At 43.5% G+C, this 26,797-nt stretch overlaps 1 protein-coding gene across 14 annotated transcripts in view; it reads left to right on the forward strand.

Moving 5' to 3' along the window:
* Positions 1 to 26,797, forward strand: part of RELB (RELB proto-oncogene, NF-kB subunit) — a 621,320-nt gene that overhangs the window by 264,943 nt on the left and 329,580 nt on the right. For all 14 annotated transcript variants that reach the window (XM_085625727.1, XM_085625725.1, XM_085625732.1 and 11 more), the window contains one exon: positions 11,972 to 12,129. In XM_085625727.1, coding sequence (XP_085481853.1) covers positions 11,972 to 12,129 — 158 coding nt within the window. The remainder of the gene's footprint in view (positions 1 to 11,971; positions 12,130 to 26,797) is intronic.

Consider the following 26,797-nt stretch of genomic DNA (forward strand, 5'->3'; position numbering starts at 1 on the left):
CTAAGCTTGACAAATTGGTCAGCCACAGCCCAGTAATCATTAGTAGAAGTGAGACATTCAAGTACCACAGGGTGGTGGTTTGAACAAGGTTTTATAAAATACTTCTCAGGTCAGCATTTTTCCAAGCCAAACACAATCCCTGAGTCTTGACTAATAAAGTCTGAAAGGCCACACTCTTATGGCCTCCCCCTTCCTAAAAATACGTAAACCATGACTTAAGGGGTTATGGTGGCTGTGTGGGCCTTCATTAATAGCAGCCCTAGAGACCCTAACAAACAGGTCACTAGTGACTTAACGGAGGAGCGCTCCCCTCTCTCAAACGTGACTTTAGTCAGGTAAAATGGATCACAAAGTTCAATAACATTAAAAAGATCAAACATGTTGATAATTTGGGAAAGGACATTGCCCCCTTATCCCTTGGCTGCCTGTCGCCCCCTATACTAAGACAAACGTAGTTTGTTCATTTTCCACCTGGGTTGACCCTAGTTTGACATTAAAAACCCTTTGTGTAAATAAGCAAGTTGTACTTCAAGTTCAAGAACATATTGAGACCGCTCATTAAAATTAGCAATATGGTCAGATTCAAAGTACCCGTTATAAAAATGTATTAAAACAATGTTCAGACCATTAGACCACATAGATAAAAACCCTTGAAATAAGTTACTATTGGAGGGAATTAAGGTGATACTACATTCCAGGGTGATGTTAAACCAGGTTGTTCGTCCCGCTTTGGGCATGCCCGACAAAGAATGAACTGCGGGGACCAAATGCAAATAAAGCCATCCATGCAGATGACCTCTGTAGCCCAGGTCTCCTGGAAAAAAATTATATTGTGCTTGCGTATGGAGTGACCCCACTCTTCGCAGCCCATCTTGCTGGCAAGGCCAGCAATATTCCAGGAAAGGATATTCACCTCATGAGCAGGGTCCGCAGGGGTAGTTAAATTTACCTCATTAGGTGACATAGATTGATAACTCTTTGCACTCTGTATCTATAAGATTCAAGTGGTTCTTCAAAACATGTTGTACGTGTACAAAGACGAGCGACTATGGAACCCTGACAACAGCTAGCCTCCTGAATAAAGGTAGATTTAATCTCATTGCGGATACTGAGTCAATCGTTTTCTGACAAGTTGCCCAGAGGAGAGAAGCGATTGTGAACAGAAATATTGAAAGGAGGCAGTTGGTGTGGCATAGGGCGGGAGGAGGGGGAAACGATTCCGGAAATGGGGGGCTTGAGCCAGATATCTATAAAAGAATGTAAAGGGCAGGACCTTAATGTTACCACTTTTGAGATTACCTCGCTGAGCGCCCAAAATTAGATCACCAGCAATTCTAGGGTTCCTAAAAGTAATAATGACACAATCCCTAAAGATTTCTTGAGCATCTTCCCGGTTCATCCCATCCTTCTAGCCATGAGATCCTCAGACAATAAGCTACCCTGGAGTTCCCCTTAATCTAGTATATGGTTTTATTAATGAGTTCCACTGTAGACTCACTCGCTTCAGGGTGCAGCTTCGGGACATTTGCCATAACTCAAAATGCTCAAAATGCCAGGTTTAAACAAATGCAGCGACTGCAGGAAGGAGATGGTCACAGACCTGCACAAGGTGTCTCTTTTGGTGTCGGGCTGGCTGTACAAAAAATGCACCCGAGGGCAGCCGGAGAGCGGGAGGTGAAGCTGTAAGTCACTGAACAAAAGAAGTTGCATCCTTCATATGGGCCCAACTCTAAATGCATGTTTTGGGTCTGAACCCTGTCCCGATCCCCAGGCCATTCCTACAACCACTTAACTTTGTGCTTGAAGTCCTCTGCTAAGTCCAAGCCAAAGCATAAGAAAGCGAAACAGGACTCAAACTCCATCCTGCCACTCTGACGCCAGAGAAACGGTGCAAGGGTGTCACAATGTAAGTCGCACTTCTTGGAGGTCTCCTGCTACCGAACAAAGTGCTCAGCTGCTGGTCCCAAGTTGCCCTGAATTTCCCAGGCTGTCAACCCTGCAGCATATTGAGGCCTTTAAGGAGGCCATACTGCAAATATTGGGTATTCTTCCAGCTCTCTCTGATGTTCCATCGGGCCCCACGGACCACAGGGTCCACAGTTGGGTTACTTCTACAGAGTCCATCTCTGATGCTGTCTGTCCCTCTGGAGCCCATTACTGGACCAGTACTGATTCCTGTATAGACCTACAATACGTCCCCGATATTCTTGCTGGGTCCTGCTACACTGGCGCCAGAAGAGGACCGAGTGCCGATGCCAATATCTGACCCCGAACAGACTTCGGTTTTAGCCTGACTGATACCTCTTTATGAAATATCAAAAGTGCAACTGATTGTCTTGCAACCATACTCAAACTTGGCACCTCTGCCAGGTCACACCTGTCAGCAGAGGCTTCATTATCATTTTGGTTCTGACTCTAATCCTATGCCAGATCAGGGGGAACCCCAAGATGTTGATGAGACTGATGATGATACGGATGAAGTGCTCCCCCCTCATTATACTGATGATGCCTTTTAGGTTGATTTACAAAATGCCAGAGAGCTTGAAACCTCATCTGAGACAGAGCTTGAGTCACCACTTGGGTCACCAGTGAAAAAGTATGCCTTGTTTGTGGAGGTGAGTTGAGGCACTAAAATTACAACTACTCTCCATTGAGACTAAAACAAATGTACTTACAGTGATCTTACTGCCTGGGCCAGATGCTTCTGAGCCCTTGCTTCTCTTTAACAATGCTCTCACTGATGCTTTGATGGCTATTTGGTCAAAGGCTTGTTCTTGCCTGCCTATGCATAGACAAGTGACCAGACCTCACAGACTGGCACCTCGTGACTCGAATTTTCTCATCAAGCAAACCATCCTAGAGAACATTATTGTGCAATCCTTGAACGTTAAGGTGAATCTTTTTTGATAATCAATTTTTTATTATTATTTGGAAAAAACAAACAAGTCTTCAGCACATCTCATACAAGATACAGCATGGAAGAGCTACCAACAAGCAGTGGAAACCACATATCTGATAAAACTAACCAAGCAAGAAATCAGCACATTATTACATGATAGTCATAGGAAGGAGTTCAAAACAGCAGATTCAACTATTTACTCCACACCTTTTGGAATTTCGCTGGGCAGCCACGTGCCTCGTACAGGGGCTTTTCCTGGGCCGCGCACCAGCCCTCTCCTCGGCGCAACGTTCTCAGGGTAGGGGGGTGTTAAGGTGAATTTTAACTCATTTCCAACTAGTTCTCTGGACAGCAAACCCAAGAGGATTGAGGCATGTTTTCTTTAGCAGTCTAGCTTTACGGTCTGTGAATGATGTCTGTTTTCTGGGTTGTTACACACGGGCCTTGTGGGACATGGTGGGCAAGAGCTTGCCAGGAGTGTCTTAAGACATTATGGCCTCTTAAGCTAAGGCAATTTATGATGAACAGAATATGGCTAAGTATTATTCATGCAGATCTGGATACTACAGATTGCATGGGAAGGGCATTAGGTAATAGTGTTGTACTTTGTTGACATGACGGATTAGTTCCACGGGAGTCTCCAGTATTGTGCAGGCTTCACTCATAGACATGCTCTTTGATGAGTTCCGCCCTATCAGTGAGATGGCTGACTGCATTAGTGCGATTTAGGTTGACTTCTGCTACACAGTTTCCGCATTAATTCAAAATGTTTAGAGGTTATTCCAGAGGGCTGGTGTATAGACCGAGACAGCCTTCCCAACCAGTGAAGCAGGCACCCCTGTCCTTGTAAGGCAGGGAATGTACGTCTGGAAGGCAGCGTGTGGGCCAGCAGGTGCATCAGTCCTCCAAATCCTTTTCCCCTGCTGCAACAGCCACTAAACCACAATCAGTCAGGCTTCTTATAGAACGCGGCTAATCACCCGTTAGGGTCTCAAGGCGCTGGGAGGTGGGTTCTGCAGTTTAATCGAAAAGCCAGTTCAGTTGAAGAGCCAGGTCTTGAGGTCCTTCCTGAATTGAGGTAGTGAGGGGGATTGCCTGAGATGTAGAGGAAGAGAGTTCCAGGTCTTTGTTTGTGCGGTAGGAGAAGGATCGTCCTGCGGCCATGGTTTTGCAGATCTGTGAGATAGTGGCCAGGGCCAGGTTGGCGGAGCAGAGGTGTCTGGTGGGAGTGTAGGAGAGGTGGTGGTTGAGGTATGCAGGTCCGATGTTGTGGCGGGCCTTGTAGGCATGCATGAGGAGCTTGAAAGTGATTCATTTGTTGATCGGAGCCAGTGCAGGTTTCTCAGGTGATTGGTGATGTAGCTGCGTCGGGAGAGATGTTGCTGCGGCGTTCTGGATTCTTTGCAAAACCTGTATGGCTAATAGGCCAAAAAATCCATACTCCCTTAAAAGAAAGGATTCCTGGCAGACGTGTCACAAAATATTGTTGAGTAAATAAAATTAACACTTATCATCTGAAAGCGGGTACATCGTACTGAGAGGGTTATGTATCACACACTGCTCAATGGATAATTAAGCACAATGAGAGATGCAGCCATTTGAAGTAATGATTAGGAAAGTAGGGAAAATGTATGACAAAACATTATGAGAAAGCTGTTATAGGCCAAGACAAGCATAGAAGGCAAAGAGCTCCTTCTTAGAATTAGTAAAGCCCATTTAAAACCAGGAGCAGGCACTAACCAATATAAACAGAGTGCAACTTTGTAGCATAATGAGTGTAATTTAAATATAATTTGAGAAATTGGTGTACATTAAAAAATATTGTACATCTCGGAGGTCCTTTTTTCAATGACTGTTACCGCATTGTCATTGTAGAAAACATTAAGAGTATGTTTTAATATCTTATTTGAGAGAAGGTCTTAGATTGCAATGGCATTGTATGAGAGTTTTATATAACATCTCATCCAGAACTAACCCACAATTTGTGAAATTATACAAAAACATTCTGTGAAAGGTGCCTTTAAGAAATCCAATATTCCAAGCAGTCACTAAGGTCATACCAAAGCCAATAAAGAAAGAAACAGTCCCTCAAAGGTAAATGGCAAGGTTGTATTTCATTGTTTTTGTAAAGATATTCACTGATCTGTTTCCCTTAGTGGTAAGACACGTGTAAACTAGTTTGTTACTAGTGACCATACAGAAGCTATAGCCCCAAGACCACGTAAGACTCCTGCTTAATTTATTCAGCTCTGTTAGAAGCTGGATGAAGGGTAGATGGGCACGAAAGCAAAACCTAAGTGAAACATTGTCATTGACTGCCAGCAAAAAGAAAGAACCGTGGCTTCTTTCAGTAACCCTGACTAAGTCATTGAAAGCCGGAAAAGCCGAAGTTCAAGTCCGTTTGAAAAGGATAGACATGCACAGTTAAATACATAATAAACTTTAAAAAGGAAATAATGTATTAGTGCAACCTCAATCAATAAAATACATAAATTAGTTAAACTGATGAAAATACATTCTCCTCACTTACGATAAGCCTAAGCTACTCAAACCGCTCTAGAGAGAAAGTATCACTTGATGTGTTGTACGCTAGATATTGTCTGGTCGAGTCCCTTGCTGAACTGTTTGAGGATGGTTCTAAATAGAAAATATTCTGTGCTGTAGACTAAGTGATCTGTTTATTTGGCTTTTGGTGAAGTAGGCTTTCTTTTTCGTCTGCAGTGTACTTGATCTCTATTTCTTTTTCTGTGACGCTCTGCATTTAGGGCCTAATTTAGATCCTGGCAGAGCTAGTCCTGCCATCACTTTTTCTTTTTTTTTTGTAAATCTTTTTATTAACAAATTCGACATAAAGGTACAGTCCGGCAAAGACAATAGATGGAATCACCTGCCATCACTTTTTCGACAGTTTCCCCACCTGCCTACTTGGCGGTCCACCCGCTCTATTTAGATGTTGGCAGGTCCTACTGCTGCTGTCCTCGCCAGAAGTTTTCTCCTGTGTCAATGACGACACAGGCAAAAGCGGCAGTTGGAGGGAGTCCAACCAAGATTACCTCCGGGCCAATCATGATATGCCTTTCCATTGAGGAAGCTGTGGCAGGGATACCTCCTACTTTGAGTTGGCGGAATTGAAGGAAAGGAGGTAGAAACATACCTTTTTTCTGTTTCCCACTTCCGTTTCCATCTTGAACCCTATTGTCCTGCACCTTTCTTTGCTGCTTCTACTTGTCCACGAGTCTAATCAACTATCTTGTCATCGAGATCTAAGGCAAGCTTCTTTTACACCTGTCAATAAGACAATAAATCGTGGGTTGACAATTGCTTTAGACCCCTGCATTTTTATATTGCTCTTACATGCAAAGTTTTTCTTTTGTTTAATGCATTAGTGTTCATTTAACAAATTATCAAGCTAAAATGAACACACGTGCAATGACACTTAATAAAAAAATTATGTTTTTGTGGGTGTTGTGCTTGTGGTGTCTCTGGGTGTGGATTCAGTAATGTGTGTGTATTGTTTGTGTACTATGCAATATGTAAAAAAAAAAAAAAAGTGCCTTGACACATTACCTACATATATTTTTGAAGCAGACACAAGATGTATGTGTATTGACACATTTATAAGTAGTACTTTCCAGTCTCCACTCGACCAGGAACTCACTCCGTTAGCAAACCGCTGCTAGGACAATGCCAGCACAACAGGGAAATCTAAATAGGCTTGGCGCAAATTCGCAGACCTGGCGGCAACGGAGTACTGTTAGTCAGCAGAGTAGTCTGCCTCGTCGACGCAGGTGCGCCGCTTACGCAACAGGAAACAGTCTGTTGATGCAGACAGTGGTTCAGCCAGCCCACATCTAAATACGGCGGACGGGATACCATCAGTTTGGCGCAGTACTTGTAAACTCCGCTGCGAAGGGACAACTGGAGTTCCGCCAAGATGTAAATCGGGGCCTTAGTCTTTGAAAGTAAAACTCCTTGCGATACTTCTAAATGAGACCGTTTTATTTAGTAGACTGATTAGGTTGCTTCATGATGGAAAGCAGAGGACTGGCTCTTGTCACACTAGCTCCCAGACTCCCAGAGTGCAGATATACAGTGTGACTTGGAATCTGGTGGCTTCTGTTCTTCTATTAACCACATGTGTGCTGTGATGAGACATTCCAATCAATTTGCTAAAGAGTGAACTATAGTCCTGGTTCAAGGAGCCTACTTAGGGGCTAGTAGGCAAAAATGAGGCACCTGGTATCAATGGTTCAAGAGGTGAATCAGTACAACTAGTGATGGGAGAAATGTCTTTTCCACAGCCAACAAAAGCTTCAGGAATCAATCGCGACGTATGCCCCTAATGACACTTTCAAGACAGAAGTCATCTGCATGATACACAGTCACGTAGCACAGAGGTAGAAGGCTTGCTGCCCAGAATATACCCACACCTCACAGCCGAATTTTCCAGCAGACGTTCAGACTGGTCTTTGAAGGTCCAGAGAAGCTGCAGGTCAACCTGGATATTGTATTATCGTGAATCTGGAAAGATTCCTCTTTCATCCTTTCAGAATATCCTAACAAACCTTATGATGGCCTTACACTGAAATTTTCAGTTTGGTGCAGTATGTAAGGAATTAAAAAAGTAACCTTTTAGTTTAGTTGTGCATAAATGGAACTAAACAAACACAGAGATCTCTGAATGGTCGGAGCTTCGTACTGGATTTGGAAGTGAAATTGGATGGAACCAAAGGCATGATAAGTTAAGTGCATTGGTATGAAATACTTAATGGATGTGTGACTAGGCGGACAGGCTACATCTTGCTAAATCTGCCATTGTTTTATAATATGCAGAAATGTGGATTTATACATGAGCCATGGCTAGCCTTGTTAGGCCTTTCCATGTATCTACTAAGCCTTACGATTACACTCTGGCATCAGTAGACCATGATCTAGGAGGTGGTCCACAATGTGCCTCGAGGGAGTTGGGGGGGCAGGAGGAGGGTGGAAAAGTTGGGTGTAGCTAATTCAACTTATTAATTTAATTTTGAGGCCTCATTCATGTAAAATGTGAATTGCAAACACCAATGTATGTTTCACATTTGTTTTCACAAAAATTATAATTTAAATATAAAGGAACCACAAGTGTGCACATTTATGCTGTCTTCTTTGATTTGTTTCGATGACATGTGTCGATTCCACCCACACATGTGAGGCAGCACTTTAATCTGGAGAAGTGTGAGAACACAGGATGGTAAGACTTTGGACGTTGCCTTGAAGTGCCCATGTTTTCTGTCAAATAAGTATGGGAAAAATAGCCTTTTTTGAACAATACTTTGATTTTTGCAGGGCGTTCTACTTAAGAAGATGTGATGGGATTCACACAAACCACACCACCCTGGAATCCCCGGGGCTCTAGGTTTCAGAAATGCCCAGCTGACTCGGAGCCCAAATAGTGCACCCATTCTCCATGGCAAATGAGAGGAAATTAAAATTTCTTTGGTCATCTTAGTTTTTATATATAGGCTGACAGAGAGGGAGTAATTCCCCCCATTCTACTTTCCAGTGAGTGTAGAAATACTGTCTGGTACCTGGGGCGAAACCTGATGCTAAGATCCTCTAGCATACACCCCCTTCTTTTTCTCACTTTTCCCCTGGTAGACTAGTAAGTTTTCATTCATATGGAAGGGCAGGTTGGGGTGTTTTCTACTTATCTGCCATATCAATTGGAGTCAGAAAGCCCAACAGATCATCAGGGATACAGGAGAACATAATGGGGTGCAGGGTTTTCCCACCCTGGCACAGTACTGATTATCCAAACACTGGGGATCAGAAAGTCTTTCTGCCTCCTAGGAAATGCAGATTTGGTAGGGTTAACTTCCTCTTCCCGTCCTATATCTTAAAACAAAAACTGCCCATTGGAACCCGAACTGCCTGTTGCTTGCCATGGGGTTGAGGATGCTCTAGGTCACAGGGACAGAAAGACTGTTGGAGCCTTTAGGCGTTGGAGGTACTGCCCGATACCAGGGTGAACCATCACTCTCTATTGTGTTTTAATTGCCTCAGAAAGCAGGCTATGTTAGTTGATTATTCTGAACATGTTTCCCCCAGTGTAGTGCTCTGTCCCCGTATGGGTCCATTTGAGGCATTCACTTGAGGAAGTTTGCTATTTATATATTAGACAGTGGTGGTCGCCTCTGTGTAGTTATAGTTGGGTCCAAGTTTTCATAGGAAGAACATTTTTTGTTTAAATAAGTTTTGTGCAGTTTGATGAACCCACACACAACATTCCAAAAATAAAGTTCAGCCACCTTTGTTCCTTTATAGAAATTTACTTCAGATCTGTCAAGCAGGGGGCTAAGGAAAAGAGGGGTGGGGGTGCCAAATCATTGATTTCCCTTGTCAATTCACCAAGGAAGCTTTTGCTCTCTGATACAACAACAAAAATCTGCTGAAATGAATTACACCATATTTGGCTGGAAGTTAGAACTTTACGCGAAAGCATGCTTTTTGTGATTTTGTGTAAATACATTCAGCTGTCTTTGAGAAATTAGTGTTTAAAGTGGCCACAGGTTAGTTATGAAGGGGTTACAAAATTAAGTATATCTGGTACCAAAATAGGACTTTCTGATTAACTGAGTGAGCTTTTTCTTCTGCCTGCCATTTTTGAACAGTAGTAATGGTGCTGGTATCACAGTACCGAGCAGACTGATTGGGTAGCCGACCCTCTGAAGAAAAGGTTACGACTGCCATTACAGGATTCTGTTTCTGTGTACTGAATTTGTTTTTTTAAAAGGGCATAAGGGGGGCAGGGTAGGGACACCCTGACATCTAGTCACTTATGGGGGAAGCCAGAAGTTTTAAAAAAAGTTTACAGGCTGAGGGTTAAATATTGTGCACATGTTGCATTAGTCCTGGAGCCTCTGGCCTGTCTGGTCAGAGCCTACCCAGATCTCAGGGGATTTCAAGACATAGGGAAACATCTTGAAGATGAACGGATATTTCCTTACGCAGATGACATTCTGTTCTACATTACGGCTCCCGACACTACACTACCTCTGATGCTCCAGCTATTTGAGGAGTTTGGTAAATATGCAGGCTATAATATAAATTTGGAAAAATCTAGCCTTAACCCTGTGGGAGGGTCGATGTATGCACACTTAATACAGAGACACCTGCACATCAGTGAAGGGGGCTTTAAATATCTCCGTTGACGAAAATGAATGCCTCAATCAAAACATCAAACTTGTTCTGACAGAATTCGAGGACGATGTAACCAGGTGGAGAAGGCTCCCCCTAACAATGCTGGGAAGAGCGGCCATGTATAAAATAGAACACTTCCCAAACTACTGTATATACTCCAAAACACATTCCACAGAATCCCAGAGAAAACTTTCAAGACAGTTAATGACGAACTTAGCAAATTATTACTGGATGAAGGGCACCCCAGAGTAGCACTACAAACACTACAGCGTAACCAATATAATGGGGGAATCGCTCTGCCAGACATACAGGCTTATTACCGAGCCGCACATCTAACGGTGATCAGTGAATGGGGCCATGCCGCGGGAGACCACTCCTCGTATGCACTCGAAAGGCTCCAATTGAGGAAGTATACTTATCTTCATTATCTGTATTGGAACGCAGGAACTAGAGATCTACTACCAGTCAACCAAAAAGCGATTAAGGCCTGGAAGGGGACGGAACGACAGATGGGATGGGATACAAATTTAACTAGAGCCATACCACTATTGGAGGACAAGAGGGTGCCAGAGTTAGCGAAGTTGCAGGGCTTCAGGGAGTGCCATACGGTTGGGATCACAACATTAGGCGACATACTGAAGGATGGGGGCTTAATTACTTTTGGAGCCCTCCAGAAGGAATACCAATTGACACATACCCAATGCTATAAATACCTGCAACTACAACATGCCTGTAGGGCGGAAAGAATTGACACTACAGACATACCTGAGTATGCGGCGCTTGAAGGCAGATTACTACTTGAAGAAATACCCTCAAAGCGGTTTCCTGGACTTATAAAACTTTAATTAATAACACCCCGACAAACTGTCAGCCATCAGGTCTAAATGGGAGGAAGCCACAGGCCAGCTAGAGGATATTGACTGGGAGGGAGCACTGATACACCCTAGAGAGGTAGCGATTAAGCTCCGACTAAGGCTGGTCCAATTTAAAGTCCAGTCTACGATGGAGCATGACTACATGCTATGGGCAAGGCAGAAACACCCTACTACTTGTGATCCAAAACCGTCCAAGGCACCTATATACACACCATATGGGAATGTCGGCAGATACTATGTTATTGGTCACGAATAGTGAAGGATCTTAACAACATATTAGAGTCGCAGATACCTATAGACCCTAAATATGTATTATTGTGCATCTCAACAGATATTGACCTCCGTAGATACAAACTCCTTCTGAGTAACCTAGGATTAATAGTTGCAAAGAGGGATATTGCTGAACACTGGGGCGCCGAGGGCTTGCCCATTCTGGCAGAATGGCGCGCCAGTATGGATCTGTACATGGGGGGCCAAAAGGCAACGTACACAGCCAGAGGATTGCCCCAAAATTTGCCAAAATATGGCAAACATGGCTGAGATATTATAATTTAGAGATTGAGAGGCCTGGACTGGATAGTATACAACACACCACTCAAGAGTAGTATGCAATAAATGGACTCTCCCACACGGTGTGGATATATGTAGCTGGGGAAGGCCATGGCCAATCTAGGGAAAGAGAGGCGGGAGTGGTAATGGAGGACGGATCTCCCAAATGTAATCTCTATATCCCTGAAAGTAACCATGGATTGTGTCATTGTTGAATCCATTGTACATAATGCTCACCTACTGATATGTTGGCTGATGTTTAAAATAAAATTAAAACAGTTTAAAAGAATATATATTGTGCACATGTGCGGCTGGTATTTAGGATTCTTTTGGAGGCTACTTGCCCATGAAATTTTGTAATTATGGTGAATAAAAGTCGAATTTGTTTGTTGAAGGTTTGTGGAATGCTTGTATTTGTAAAGTCAGGCCTTGAATTTACATTTTCGCCTTTGTTTTGTTTTCACAGCTTAGTGATTGTGATGGCATCCCTGAGGTGAAAGTGATAACCTGTTTAGTTTGGAAGGACAGACCTTACAGGATACATCCACATGGACTTGTGGGTAAAGACTGCCACGACGGAATCTGTGAAATTACAATTAAACCAAAAACTAACAAAAAGCACAGGTGAGTGTTTCTTCAGAAATGTTTGAGTTCTTCAAAATAAATCTAATGCAGACACTCATGTAATCTTATGTTTTTATGTATCAGTAGAATTTATTTTGGAGGTTTTGTTGCCCACCTTTACCAATCCTTTGCATTATTTGTCGATCTTCCAGTTAAGATGTTGGGTAAATAAGTCACATGGATAAGTTATGTAACCAAAATTATGATCTCTTTAGCTCTAAAACTGAAAGATAGAGTTGGAGAAACATGCCTATCCTTTACTTCAGGAGAAGGGTGCACTAAAATCAAATATACATTGAGAGAGACCGAACTGTGAGAAAGAGCAAGCTAAAGTTTACTGAGGGGGCTGGGAGGGAGAGGATTGACAGAAGAGTGAATGTTGTCCATGCTGACATTAAGTGATGTGGAAATGCAAGAAGAGAAAATGTTGTTATGTGCACTTTACTGGTTCATTTATTTAGAAATCTGTTTATTGAGTTTACAGGTGGAATCACACATTACATCATATTTAATCAGGGAGCATCGTTACATACATCACTCGGCAAGTGTCAGTGCACAGCGCATGTAGTCCGGTTGCGCTACATGACCTGAATAGTAAGCGGCTGTGTCCAAATATACCACCCGTGAGGTGCTGGGCAACTCTGCTCGCCATGCGTGATGCTGTGGCCGCAGCCCTGGTGGAAAGCATCCGCTCACCATCTCCTGTATCAGTTACGTGCAAATCCCGGTGCATCCCCAAACAGTTATACAAACAGTGCTAAACTCCCCGCTCAGTGGCTGGGTAGCTGTCTCCCCGACAGCCTAGCAACCAAAACAACTTCCAACAGCAGCTCGCAAGCCCTAGTATAAACGGCCCCTCCCTTCTGATCCCCGTCCCCGTCAGATTCCAAACTCTCCAGCCCCCCCCCCCGTCAGGACTAATTCAAGCCCTAAAATTCGGTCCGCAACATGCACTGGCCTCACTTCTAAGCCTGCCACACCCACCAGCGCAGCATCTCCACCTGGCTGGCCGCTCCCCATTACCTAGCGCGGCTCCGACATCACCTCCCTGCCATCACCCGGGGTCCCCTCCTCCGAATGCAGCAAAGTCTGCAGCATCTCCCCCCATTGGGATGCGATGGGCGTCACTCTCAGGCCCAGAGTCTCCTCCCGCCGAAGTGCCACCTCCTCCGCCTTTGCCCACGCCAGTAAAGAGCTACGCCATGCTCGCACATGCGGCGCCGCGTCTGCCTTCCAGCGTTTGGTGATAAGTCGCTTAGCCACTATGATTCCCAGATCGAGAAATCGGGAGGCCACCTTAGCCGGGGATGGCCGGTGAAAGAGATGTAGCAAATAAGTGGGCCACTCCGACGGAATGTCCCGGCCCGTGCACCTGCGGAGCTCCCTATGTATCGCCTGCCAGTACCTTTGTAGTGCTGGGCAGCCCCACAGCATGTGGAGCAGATCGGCGCCAACCACTGCGCAGCGGGGGCAGCATGCGTCTACGTGATGAAAAAACTTATTTATGGCAGCCGGCGTAAGGTAGACCCTGTGTAGGACAAAAAACTGTATTTGACGAAATCTCATGTTTCGAGGTATCCTCCTCGGCCCCTGCAGCACCCTTTCCCACTCTTTATCTACCATAGGGCGGACAAGAACTCCCTCCCACTTCTCGCGTAGTGCCTCTAGGCTGGGCGCCGCGTGTATCCGCAGGGCCGCAGCAAACCATCTGATTAGATGCCCCCCTCGGCCCATGACATGGAGGTATTGCAGCACTAAGTGCTGCTCCGGCTCTTCCCGTAAGTCCCCCCAGTGACCCGCCAGCGTCTCTATCAGAGCCCGGTGTCGGAGAAACTGGCCCTGCGCCAGCCCCGTCTCCTCCGCCAGGGTCGCGAACGGTAGAAGGCCCCCTTCCTGGAATAAGTCCGGCAGTGTGTGTATATCCGCCGCGTGCCAATCCCTAAGTTCCGCAGCACCAAGCGTGCCTCGCCCGCAGGGTGTGCACTTTACTGGTTCATGATCTTTTGCATGTACATTTTATTTAGAAGAGCAGCTAAGGAGACATTTGTATGTATACTGGTGAAGCATTGTGCAAATGCAAGGTTGGAGACTCATGGTGATGTGTTCTTGACACTTTATAAAACCTGAAAATAGCTGAAGCGGTAGATAGAGATTTAATTCAATAAAGTGAATGCAATTTACGAGGTTGCAAATGTCTGTTTACTATTGAAACTCCATGTACTGTAATTACAATACATTTCTGTGAACTCATCGCAGCAATTTTCCTTGAGCGAAGAGCCTGCCTGCATTCTTTCGGAGTCACAATATAATCTTTATCAAGAATGACATAAGCCTTCTTGCTAGTGAACCATCTTTTTCACAAGGACTTCACAAGGACTTCAGTGAGTGCGATAATTATTGTGTAAACAATGGTGGACGAACCCAAGTATGTGTGGTACAATCACTACTAGGCAGTGTTTGGGAACCCACTAGGTTTGTTAAAAGACCCCTCACACACCAACCTGGTTGGTGTCATGCTTCATCATTGGGGTCCCAACCGGGTTGCCGAATGCCCCCTGGTTGTGCTGCGACGCCTGATTACAGTGGAGCTGGTGTGGTGCAAAGGTGTGATGTGATGTGGATTAAAAATATCTCTGAGAATCCTTGCCTTTCTAATTTTATTAATGGCGGCTCAGGATATGATTCGTGATGCAACAAAAAAAAAAAAAATTATCTTGTAGTTGTCTATGTGATGGGTCTAAATGTTTCAGCCCGCAAAGGAATGTAGGTGGGGCTTTCTTTCTTTAGGACCAGTGAAAGTGGTGAGTGGCAAAGTGAGTAGTGCCACGTGGAAAGTGAAAACAATCAAAAAGTTTTTTCGTACCTACACACGCGCTAAGGTGTGTGGACTAGGTGTCTACTTACTTGCTGACACCAATGCGAAAAAACCTGTAGGGAAAAAAAGAGACAGCACACAACATGTATATACATATCACGAATAGATAACATGAATATAGTGGTATTCAGCAATTATAAAATGCAATCTTAAGTGCTGTGGTCATCCGAATGGATCTGCCAAGTGATGGTACCTATGGATGCAGTAAAGACATACGTGAGCATGCTGCATGCTGAAGTTGTGCAGCAGCTGGTTTAAAAATATCTAGTCTTAAAGATGCTATGAGGCTGTGCAATTTACACATGCTAATCTGGTGGCAACCGAGGGTTGTCACGAAGTTGGTTTGGTTCACCGTGATGCGATAATTATTGCACAACTTGGAATTCCAATCTTTAGTAAAGTGTTTGGTCAGGAATCAGAATTTGACTCTTTATCGAGACTGTGGGTTTTAACGTCATAATAGAACATTGGAATGCTGGGAGCTCCACTGAAGATTCGTTAGCTAAGTGCTTATAGTGGCTGGTATAAATCTTCCAATGTTTCTCTTCATGTTTCTCCCATTTTATTTTAGAACCTTTTATCCTCAGTGGGTGGAATGTCCTAATAGCCTTATAGCCCTTCTGCCTTGGGCTATACTGGTTGTTAAAGGCCCTCTGCCTTGTTATAGGCCCGAGCCGCAACTCGGGTTCAGGTCCTTCAGCAACCGGTTTAGCCTTCAACAGTGGGTTATAAGGCTATATGAATGAGCATAATTAGACTCTAACTTCTTATTTTAGCGCCTTCAATTTCTCCCTTCAGGGAACAGAAAGCCTTTTTTAATCCTTTTACTTATAAACCCACCACTTGATTTTTCATGGGATTTGGTAAACAATGATGTCCCACAGAGGCTAGGTTTGCAAGACGTTTCTCTGTATGTTCAACAAAGCCTCTCAGTAAAATAATGAGAAGTTCTGCTGAAAATCCCACCTTGTGTGGCATTATCCATCCTCTATTACCTTACAGATCTCCTTTCATCTTTTCTGCCTGTGCCTTTGATTGAAGTTCAAGCTACCCTGGTAGTCAAATTATTGACAAAGCAGCTGGCAGTCCAGGATCATTCACTAGTGGTTCTAACCACAATCCTACACAACTTAGTCAAACTTGATCTAAAGGTTCCTGTACAAATGCATGCTAATTTCAGTATTCCAGTAATACTTCCGTTCTTTCATTCACTCCATTACCTGTTTTTTTATTATTTCGTAATTCTTTTATTTACATTATGGATTGCAGTAAAGTTTAATGGTTTTATGGGGTTTTATTTGAATAGACCAACACAAATTTGAAATCTGTATGTCTTTGAAATATTAAACCTTACTCTGCCAGGTATAAACAATTCATGATCAATGTGAGGCTTCTCTTCATAAGAGTTCTATAGAAGACCTTGTGCCATCTCGATAACCCTCATATTTTTCTAGTCTGTGTCGGATTTATCATTGTGTTTTTTAAAGGTTTGGCCTGCTGAACTGGAAAGAAGTCACAACAAGGCCTCATTAGTGATTTGTACTCTCTCCTTTTTTTGCTAGATTAACAGGCATTACAAAATGATTCTATGGTTATATTATGTTTTAGGTTTCTTGTACAGCGCTAATGTCACTCCCATCGGAGCATCCCAGTGCTAAGCAACACATCATATTCTGCCAGAGATAGTGCCCTACCCAAACCACTGCTTAAAAAAGCCACGTCTTAAAACGTCTTTTTATAGTCTTGAATTTGTGGCAGGATAGGATGCCCAGCGGACGTTTGTTCCATTGGCTTTCTCACTGTCTAAACGTTTTTAGCCCCTCAGATAAGATTACATTTTAGCCTTTCATTATGGAGATGTTAATTTTTATTCTGGCACTCTGGGATATTTGCCAGTGTGCAAGATCCTGGAACACTTCTTAAGACAAATGTTTAATGAGGCATGCCCTGTCATGAATTTGGTTTTCAAAAAACAATGTTGTGCTTGTATTGTAATTTCTGCTTTTTGTCATCTATTTAGGTTTGACCCTTTTTTGAAGACATAGCATTAATTTTTTAACACAATTTTCCTTTGCTCTTTCTGTTTGCTACTTTCTCATCCTCTGTCTCAACACTTATTGAAAAATTGATATTCCTGCTGAATGATAAACGATCTCTGCTTATTTGTCTACGAAACACCCCTTGAATAAGTGTTCAGTTTGTCAAGAATTTACATATCGGAAGATGGAGAGACATGGAGGGAAGCTGCAGATCTTCTTCACATCAGAGTGGTGATCTTTTTAGGGTCAGGGTGCTAACAGAACTAAGAGGCATTCTTGCTGGGGTCAATTTTACACCTCCAAGGGTCATCCCACGAAGTGCTGCAGTCACCACGGTCATTACCGGCCTACCCCACCTGCCTGACTGGTGACATGCTCATCACTACAGCATAAAATCTTCTTTGACATTGATGGCTTTGACATTGGGACTCAGTCAAAAGCCTTAAGGTGTAAAACGACGCCACAGTTGACATTAAAGACCTTCATGCCAAAAACTCTAAACCATACACAAGAGACTAACCAGACCAGGCTCAGAATTATCTGGAGTCTATTTCTGCTTTTCCCTTTAGGTTTGCTTATAAGAATGCTCAGACTATCTCAATTGAACTTTAGGGTCATCTGCCCAGACGAAAACCTTTAGGAATGTTCTGTTTTCAGAAGGAAGAGCAGAACACTGCATGAGTCTTGCTTCAGTAATACTAAGAGGCTCTTCTAGGGAATCCAGGCCCCAAGACATCTGCCTCATTCAAGAAAACACCATACTACAATTTCAGCACTGTAGATGGTGCACATATTCTTTCTTCTCCAGAATGATTCCATCAACGATTTGAACTTCAGCTGACCTTCATACCTTTAAAGAAGTCAGAATGCAGCGGTTCTCAGTTCAGCATTTCTGAAATCATTCCTCAAGAGCAGATGCTATTACATTTCTGAATCAGTTACACGGACATTTAAAGCATCTCATTCACTTAGAGCTAAGTATGTTTGAGGCACATGGACATACTTTAACACTCAGTAATAATATGCAAAGCCAGGAGAAAACTAGAGTTATGGAACATGATCCTTTCTTTCTAAGAAGAAACCAGCCCCCACACTTGCTATCCAGTCTTGTATAAGAAGTACTCAATCATATTATTTTCTTTTGACCAGCACCTCTAACCCCCGAATAAACAAAGTAGAAGTACAAGCAAGTAATAAGAGAACATCAAATGTTGTAAACCTTTAAACACAAGGTACTGCCATCACATCACCATGAGATATTTCTGGCTATGCGTTTCAGAGCTCTGAAAATTGGATTCTGAGAGGGATGATTAAGCATTGCCCCGCCCAACTTATTTCGGTACCATGAGAGCAAGGTGCACTAGAAGACAACTGAGTTCTACAGGTAGAAGAACAAATTCGAAGGCACTAAGAGAATAAATCTCCAGCAGCTAGAAACCCCCAAGTGCATGAAGAGCAATTGTGCAGGCCCTGTGACAAGAATTGACAGTTGCAGCTGTACTACATGAGATTTTTACTACTGCAAGCTCAGTAAAGTGCATCTTTTTTAAGCTTTGACTGTTGGGGTTAACAAGGCAGATGAGTGAAAGTTTAGGTTCGAGGCATGTGTGCTGTAGGTACACATGCTTTGCATAATCCTGCCATCTAGTGTTGGGTCCGGATGTTTGCAAGTTGTTTTTCTTCGAAGAAGTCTTTCACAGTCACAGGGTAAGGTGACTCCTCCTTTCGGTGATATCGCACATGGGCATTAACTCTATTGTTCGATTGTTTTCTTTCCGCCATCGAGTTCGGACGTGGTTTGCGGCGCTCCAGTTGGAAACCATCCTTCGGGTTCCCCTCGGTGCGCAATCCACTGTACCCTAGACGTTATTGTTATTGTTCGTGTTTTCACTATACTCCGTATCGAATCGATCGGGGAAACTTTTCATCTTCGGTCGAAGACTTCACCGATGGCCTTTGGGGCCTAGCCGCGTCGATTGGCTTCTACTCCGTTCCGTACTAGCCAGCCTTCTGCCGATGGAACGGACTCCGTTTCAATTTTGTCCTTGGTGCCACTCCAGTACCCTTACACCAACCTGCATAAAGTCTGCAACTTGTGCCTCTCAGCGGAGTACAAAGAAGAAAATTGTGAAGCTTGTTGGTCGTTCTGATTGAAAAAGACTCTGTAGGATCGTCGGGATCGACAAAGACACATGCAGCGACTAAACATACAACATACTTCGGATATCTTCGGAGACGAATCCGAACACGAAGAGGTTGAAGCTTCGGCAGCGGAAGAGGAGGAAGCCTTCTCTATCCCAGAATCAGATTCCGAGTTAGAAATCGAGTTGGAGTCCGAAGACGTTCCACCTGGGCAGGGTACAGTGAGTACTAAAAACCCTTTACCCACCAAACTCTCTTTGACCAAACAAAAGGCTTCAGGACCACCTCTGCCTTCAGGCCATGGTCAGCACCGAGACAATGTTTCTAATACCCCGCCCTCGTGCCCGGCACGGAAACGAGTCAAGCCATCCAGCTCTGGACTGAGTCCAGAAAAGCCCTCTTCGGAACCGAAACCTTTTGCTCCGAAAGACAAGTCCGGTTCGGCACCAAAATATACAGTGCTGAAATCGAAAAATGTCCATCCAAAGCCTCCAGAACCGATCCTAGACCTTATGAAGGAAAAGCTAGACCCTAAGCAGAAGACAATTTACATCAACTCAGATACTGGACATATTTCGGCTACAACACTTTCCAAAAGGAAAGTTAGCTCAGAGGACACTAGCTATTAAATTCTTCTCAAGAAAAAGGAGGACATGGCTACAAGCTCTATTTACCCTAGTCCTCAATCCCCTCCACCACCTTAACCTCTACCATTGCCAGGCTCAGATCCTTCACACATAACACCTCAGGGGTCTCCACATACACAACCTGGTATAGTGGATGATAATGACGATGACAATAGTCATTTACCAACAGATCCATGGGATGACTATAATATTGATCCACCCGTGGATAATGATCTGGATTTATATCCTGTGAAGCCATCACCTCCAGATGATAATGTAGCTTACCAAGAGCTAATTTCAAGCGCTACAGCTTACCATGGGGTTACATTATACAAAAAGCCTTTAGCAGAAGGCTTTTTATTTGAGATGCTAGGTTCTACACATAGGACAAGTCAGAGTTTACCTATGTTAAAAGGCATGATGAGACATACCAATGAAATCTTTAAGGACCCTGTTCGTGCCCGCATATTGATACCTAGCGTTGACAAAAATATGAACCTCCACTATCCGATCCCATTTTTATTAAAGGACAGTTGCCTTTAGACTCACTAGTAGTCTCTAATGCTCGTAAGTGAGCAAATTCGCAAACTTCTGCAGATGCACCTCCCCTAGACAAAGAGTCTAAATTTATTGATGCATCTAGTAAAAGAGTAGCTGCTCAAGCACCTAACCACTGCTAGAGCCCACTGGGACGAAATAGAAGACCAAATTCAACACCTCCCAGAGGAGCATAAGAATTAAGCACAGGAATTGGTGCAAGAAGGTAATTCCTCCATTAGATGTGCGTTAGATGCTGCTGATATGATAGCAAGAGCAATTAACACCATCATTCTCCTACGATGACATGCATGTCTTAGAATTTCAGGTTTTAAACCAGAAGTCTACTCTGAATACCCCTTTTAACAAACACCTTTTTGGGCCTCAAGTAGATGAGGCCCTAGAAAAAGTGAAAAAAGTCACAGACGTGGTGAAGTTCATGGGAAACCTTCAGTCCCCATCAAACAGAGGCTCTTTGCGCTGCTCATTTTATAGAGGAGGGCCCAAAAATATATCCTCAGAACCTAATGCTTCCTCCTACAAATCAAACGCACAACCCTCTCCCGCTAGAGCTTTCTATAGAGGAGGATACAGAGTAAACCATTTCAAAGGTGGGGTAAAAGCACACCAACTCGTAACTCCCCTTCCCCCAATAAACAATGACATACCTACATTTCCCCAGATTATTTAATACCTGTCGGGGGAAGACTTCACCAATTTCGCCCCATTTAGCAATCAATAACATCAGACAAATGGGTGTTAGACATTATCCGACATGGTTATTGCCTGGAGCTTATCAGCATTCCTACCAATATTCCACCTCACGCTCACAAACTCTCGTCAGAGCACCTACCGCTCCTCAAACAGGAGGTATAAGCTCTTTTAACAAAAGAAGCCTTAGAACCAGTTCCATTACAGTACCAAGGTTCAGGGATTTACTCTCTGTACTTTCTGATCCCCAAAAAGGACGGCTCCTTAAGACCAATTTTGGACCTAAGAATGTTAAAGCTGCACATACTGTCATAACATTTCCATATGATTAAACTTACAAGTGCTTCCACTTCTACAGCAAGGCAATTTTATATCTTATGGACTTAAAAGACGCAAACTTTCACATTCCAGTTCACCCAGCACATCCCAAGAATCTCAGATTTGTGATAGCAGGAAAAAACTATCAGTTCATAGTAACTACTGCTCCCAGAGTATTCACAAAGTGTCTGGCAGTAGTGGCAGCTCATCTCAGAAGACAACAGATTCATGTCTTTCCATACCTAGACGGTTGGCTCGTCAAAGCCGGTACACACCAAAAGTGTTTGCAACACACTCAGACCACATTAGACCTACTTCACCAATTGGGATTTACGGTCAATACGCAAAAATCTCATCTTCAGCCTTAACAAATACAGTCCTATCTGGAAGCGACTCTAAACAGTCGCACAGCTCTAGCCTCTCCCAATGCAGCCAGAATTCGAAATATTCAAACTCTTTTACGACAGTTTCAAACCAACCAATACTTACAAGTCAGGACTTTCATGCAACTGCTAGGAATGATGGCATCATGCACTACAATAGTATCTCATGCAAGATTACACATGCGTCCTGTACAAGAATGCTTAGCACGTCAGTGGAATCAGTCATTGAGTCAATTAACAGATCTAGTGTTGGTAGACAGCCGCACCCATCACTCTCTGCAGTGGTAGAACACACAAAACTTATCAAAAGGGCGGCCCTTCATCGACCCTGTTCCACAGATCGTGCTAACAGCAGACTCATCTCTCACAGGTTGGGGTGCCCATCTACAGAACTTGACAATCCTGGGACAACAAGCACAAAAGTCTCCACATCAACTACCTAGAGCTTCTAGCTGTGGATCTAGCACTGAAAGCCTTTCAGTGTCACCTCAAAGGGAAAGTTGTCTTAGTCCGCACGGACAATATGACAGCTATGTACTATGTACAAAAACAGAGGGGGACACACTCTCTGCAACTATCATGTCTCTCTCAGACAATTCATCTTCTGGCAGAGCACCTCCCAGGAGTGAACAATCAAATTGCCGACCTCCTCAGCAGGATGCGGCAACAAATACACGAGTGGGAACTTCATCCCCAGGTTCTCCTTCCATACTTTCAACAAAACTTAGCCTCCAGGTTCCCACACCCTCTATCCAAAGGCAATGCCCCATGGATGAATTGGTTAGGGATATTTGCCTATGCTTTTCCGCCTCTCCCTCTCCTTCCGTTACTGGTTCGGAAGCTCAGGCAAACATCGCTCACACTGATTTTAGTGGCTCCTTCATAGGCCCGGCAACCTTAGTTCACCACACGCTTGCAACTATCAGTGGTTCCACATCAAAAGCTGCATCTCAATTCCAGCCTTCTCACTCAGATCCATGGAGAAATTAGACACCCAAACCCCAAGGAGCTCAATCTAGCGATTTGGCTCCTGAAGTCATAGAGTTTGGATACTTAAATTTGCTGCCATATTGTATGACTATTCTTAAAGAAGCAAGAAAGCCTACTACCAGAGGATGTTATGCGGCAAAATGGAAAAGATGTGTTGTATATTTCAACAACAACCATATTGATCTGCTAGATGCCTCTATTCGAAATATTATTTGTTACCTTTTGCATCTACAGCAAGTTAGTCTAGCCTACACATCCATTCAATTGCACCTTGCAGCAGTAGCCGTATATTTGCAAAACAGATAACATTTATGTTTGTTCAAAGTTCCAGTAATTAAAGCCTTTATGGAAGGCCTGAAAAGAGTAATACCACCTAGAGTACCTCCTGCACCAGTTTGGAATCTGAACATTGTGCTTACATGACTCATGGGTCCACGTTTTGAGCCATTACACAATTGTCCATTACAGTTTCTTTTATGGAAGGTTGCCTTCCTCATTGCTATCACTTCATTCAGGAGAGTTGGTGAGCTACAGGCATTTACCTTAGAAGAACCCTTCTTTCAGCTTCATAAAGAAAGAGTAGTTCTTCGCACCAACCCAAAATTCCTTCCAAAAGTAGTTTCTGCTTTTCATATTAACCAATCAGTTGTGTTACCTGTGTTCTTTCCTCAACTTGATTCAGTAGCAGAAAGATATCTTTACATACACACTTGATGTCAAGAGCACGTCATTATACTCTATTGAAAGAACAAAGATTTTTTGTAAGACAAAGCATCTGTTTGTTGCACTTGCTACACCTCACAAAGGCAATCCTATCTCTTAATTGGGTATTTCAATATGAATTGTTAAAGGCATTAAAACTTCCTATGGTACAGCTAAAATAACTTTATCTATACCTCCTAGAGCACATTCTACTAAAGAAATAGGAGCATGTATGATCTTTCTAGGTAATATTCCCATAGCTGACATTTGTAAAGCAGCAACATGGTCCACACCACATACATTTACTAAACATTGTGTGGATGTGTTAGCACGTCAACAAGCTAATGTAGGAGAAGCAGTGCTAAAGACACTTTTTCAAACAACTGCAACACCTACCGGTTAGCCCCCACTTTGTGATAGTACTGCTATATAGTCTATGCAAAGCATGTGTATCTACAGCACACATGTCTCGAACGGATTATGTTACTTCCCCCTGTAAGCATCTGTTCTTGGCATGGAGAGCTGTAGATTCATGTGCGTCCTCCCTTGACACCTGTGGTTGTTGCAGTTCTTATAATATACATTGCATACGCATGGACATCTCTATTTTTACTTATTTACTCCATTCTCACCCTCTTGTGGGAAAACAGTCTAACAATGGAGTCGATGCCCATGCACAATATTACCAAAAGGAGGAGTCACCTTACCTCGTGACTGTAAAAGACTTCTTCGAAGAAAAATAACTTGCAAACATCCGGACCCAACTCTAGATGGCAGGAGTATTCAAAGCATGTGAATCTACAGCTCAACATGCCAAGAACAGATGCTTACAGGGTAAGTAACATAATCCTTTTGAAAGTTGGTATGGAAAAGAAGGTCAAAGTCATATATACTTCAATAACATCGTTATATCCTTATGTAAAGAAGTAAGACCTTTTTTTAGTACTGACTTTTTTCAGTGCAGGGTTTCATCTTGTGCATAGCACTGAGACAGTTTTGTCCCCTTATTAGATGATTTCAGACTGGATCTTAATGTAGGAAAAATGTGTGTGTTATTATTGCTAGATCTGTTGGCTCCCTTCGAGAGGTCAGTCATGATGTCTTACTGTACCGTGTGAAGACAGTCTCCATAGGGGCATGCCACTAAAGTAGTTTCAGTCATTCTTGGCAAGCAGATCACAGGCTGTAGTGCTGTCTAAAGTTCTCTCAGAAGAAGAGTTTCTGCTTTGATCTACCTCAAGTGGTGATGGCATCCCCACATCTGTTTAATATCTACATACTACTTCCCAATGCATCGGAACTCGGGGCCAAAGCATGCTACTGCTGACACACAGTTATTATTCCAATTAGACAATAACAGATGCACTGAATCTAGCACTGAGTATCAAAAACATTTATGCTCCATCTGAAATTAGCTGGGGCACAACAGATTGAAATTCAGTGCAGAGAAAATTGAGCTCTTGACAGTGAATGGTCATGTTGATCTGTGGCTGGATTCATATTGGTGGTGCCAGAGTAGATCTTCACTGACAGAGTCCTTAAGAAGGGCTGTATATGTGTGAATCTGTGTTTCAATGTATGTCAGACGTATGTGGGTGATGCTACAAGAACTGCAGATCTGTATCCGCCTAAATCTGCATCCCTCAGTATGCTGATGATACAGTTCTCCTGGGCAAAGTGTCAAGAGGACAGCAAAATGGCCTAAATTCTCTACACAGATTCGGTGATTAAAATAATTTACTGCAACAACAACAAGGTGAAGGATGGAATGCGTCCTCTGCCTCCAAGAGGAACCCTGATTCCTTTCTCCCTTCCACTTCCAATAGGGAATCCAAGACAATTGAGGCACTATGGAAGGTCTGTCGTTTGGAGAGCCTTGCCCTGAACTCTACGAGTGCAACTGCTTTCCTAGCCCAGTCCTCCCATGTACTGTGGGAATTGGCAAAGTTGGTTATACCAAACATTCCTGATCATCCTTGTCACCATTTTGCAGAGGTTGTGTGAGACTGTAAAGATGTGGCAAAACAAATCCAGCTCTCTGCATGGCATACCATGCATTCAGTAGTATGAACCAAAGTCTCCGTGATTGCCATCCACCTCCATGGTTGGATGTGCGCTGCGGGATTCTCAGGTGATGTTCAAATAAATCCTAATGACATGCCCTTCGGTGGTTCCTGCCGTTTTGGTGACAAGGCAAACTTGGCCCTTCAATGCTTCAAATAGGGATAGGCTGTGACCTGATCCTTGGAACTAGCTTCCATCGCACATCAGTCCCACCAGGTCAGGGGTTATTCTTGCTGCCCCCCTTTCAGCAGAGTCAGCCTGCCCAGGCTGTACAGCAGTCCACTGAGCTCTGAAGCACTACAGGGGACCGAGGCTGTTCCAGGAGCCTTTACAGACCGCAACAATAGACCATTTTCTCCCCGTCAATTTCCACTTATATTTACCTGGCTTTTATAGCCCCACGTTCACCTCCTTCCTTTCTCTATTCCTCCCCTTCCAGTAACTGGTGGAGGAACTTTCTGGCAAATTCTTGCCCCTCCTTCCCTCTCCTGTCTCACACTCTTTTCCTTTTAGTGTTTGCTTTTAGGGGTATTCTATGTTCACCTCCTCACATTTACCCATACTCTTCTTAGTTCTACCCATATGTCTATATCCTTCTTTTTTTGCATGCAATACTTTATAATGATTTTGGCTTGTACAAAACAATCCGCTTCAAAATTCTGCAGTCTATCCTTCCTTTTATATCTGCATGTTTCTCTCCTCATGCTTCCTTTTCCTGCATTCACTCTCCCCAAACTATCACCTGCCTCTCTCTACTGCTCCACCTGCCCCAACTGTGTACTTAAATTCAGCAATTAATTTCCCATCCTGCACTGTATTTAACCTTTTCTCTTTCTTTTTATCTACTACATAATGTAAGTCCTTTGTATACCCCTTCTTACTCCCCTTCTCTACACCCCTTCTATTTCCCAGAATCTCCTGTGTATTTCCACATTCATCTGCATCTAGTTGTCTTCCAACTTTCAACCTCCCCCCTGTCCCTACATCTCTTGGCTTTTATTCCTCTCTTATTTTTCTCTCTAAATCTCTACAGCCTTCCATGTGTATCAGCATGCTACCTTCTTCTCGCTTCCTCTGTGTAGTGACTCTTTTCTTTTTTCAATCCTCCTCCCACTTCCCCCTTAACCTCTCCACTTTTCTTCTCCTTTTACTGTTCTCTCATCAGTCTTTCTCATCTGTTGTTTCTCCACACTCTTACTGCTGCTTTTTTACCCTAGATTTCTCCACTCCATCCCAACTTTCAGTTCTCTGCGGTATCTCCTCCCAGTCCTGTCTTTCCTC

This window comes from Triturus cristatus, chromosome 9 (assembly GCF_964204655.1).
Source record: "Triturus cristatus chromosome 9, aTriCri1.1, whole genome shotgun sequence".
Taxonomy (NCBI): domain Eukaryota; kingdom Metazoa; phylum Chordata; class Amphibia; order Caudata; family Salamandridae; genus Triturus; species Triturus cristatus.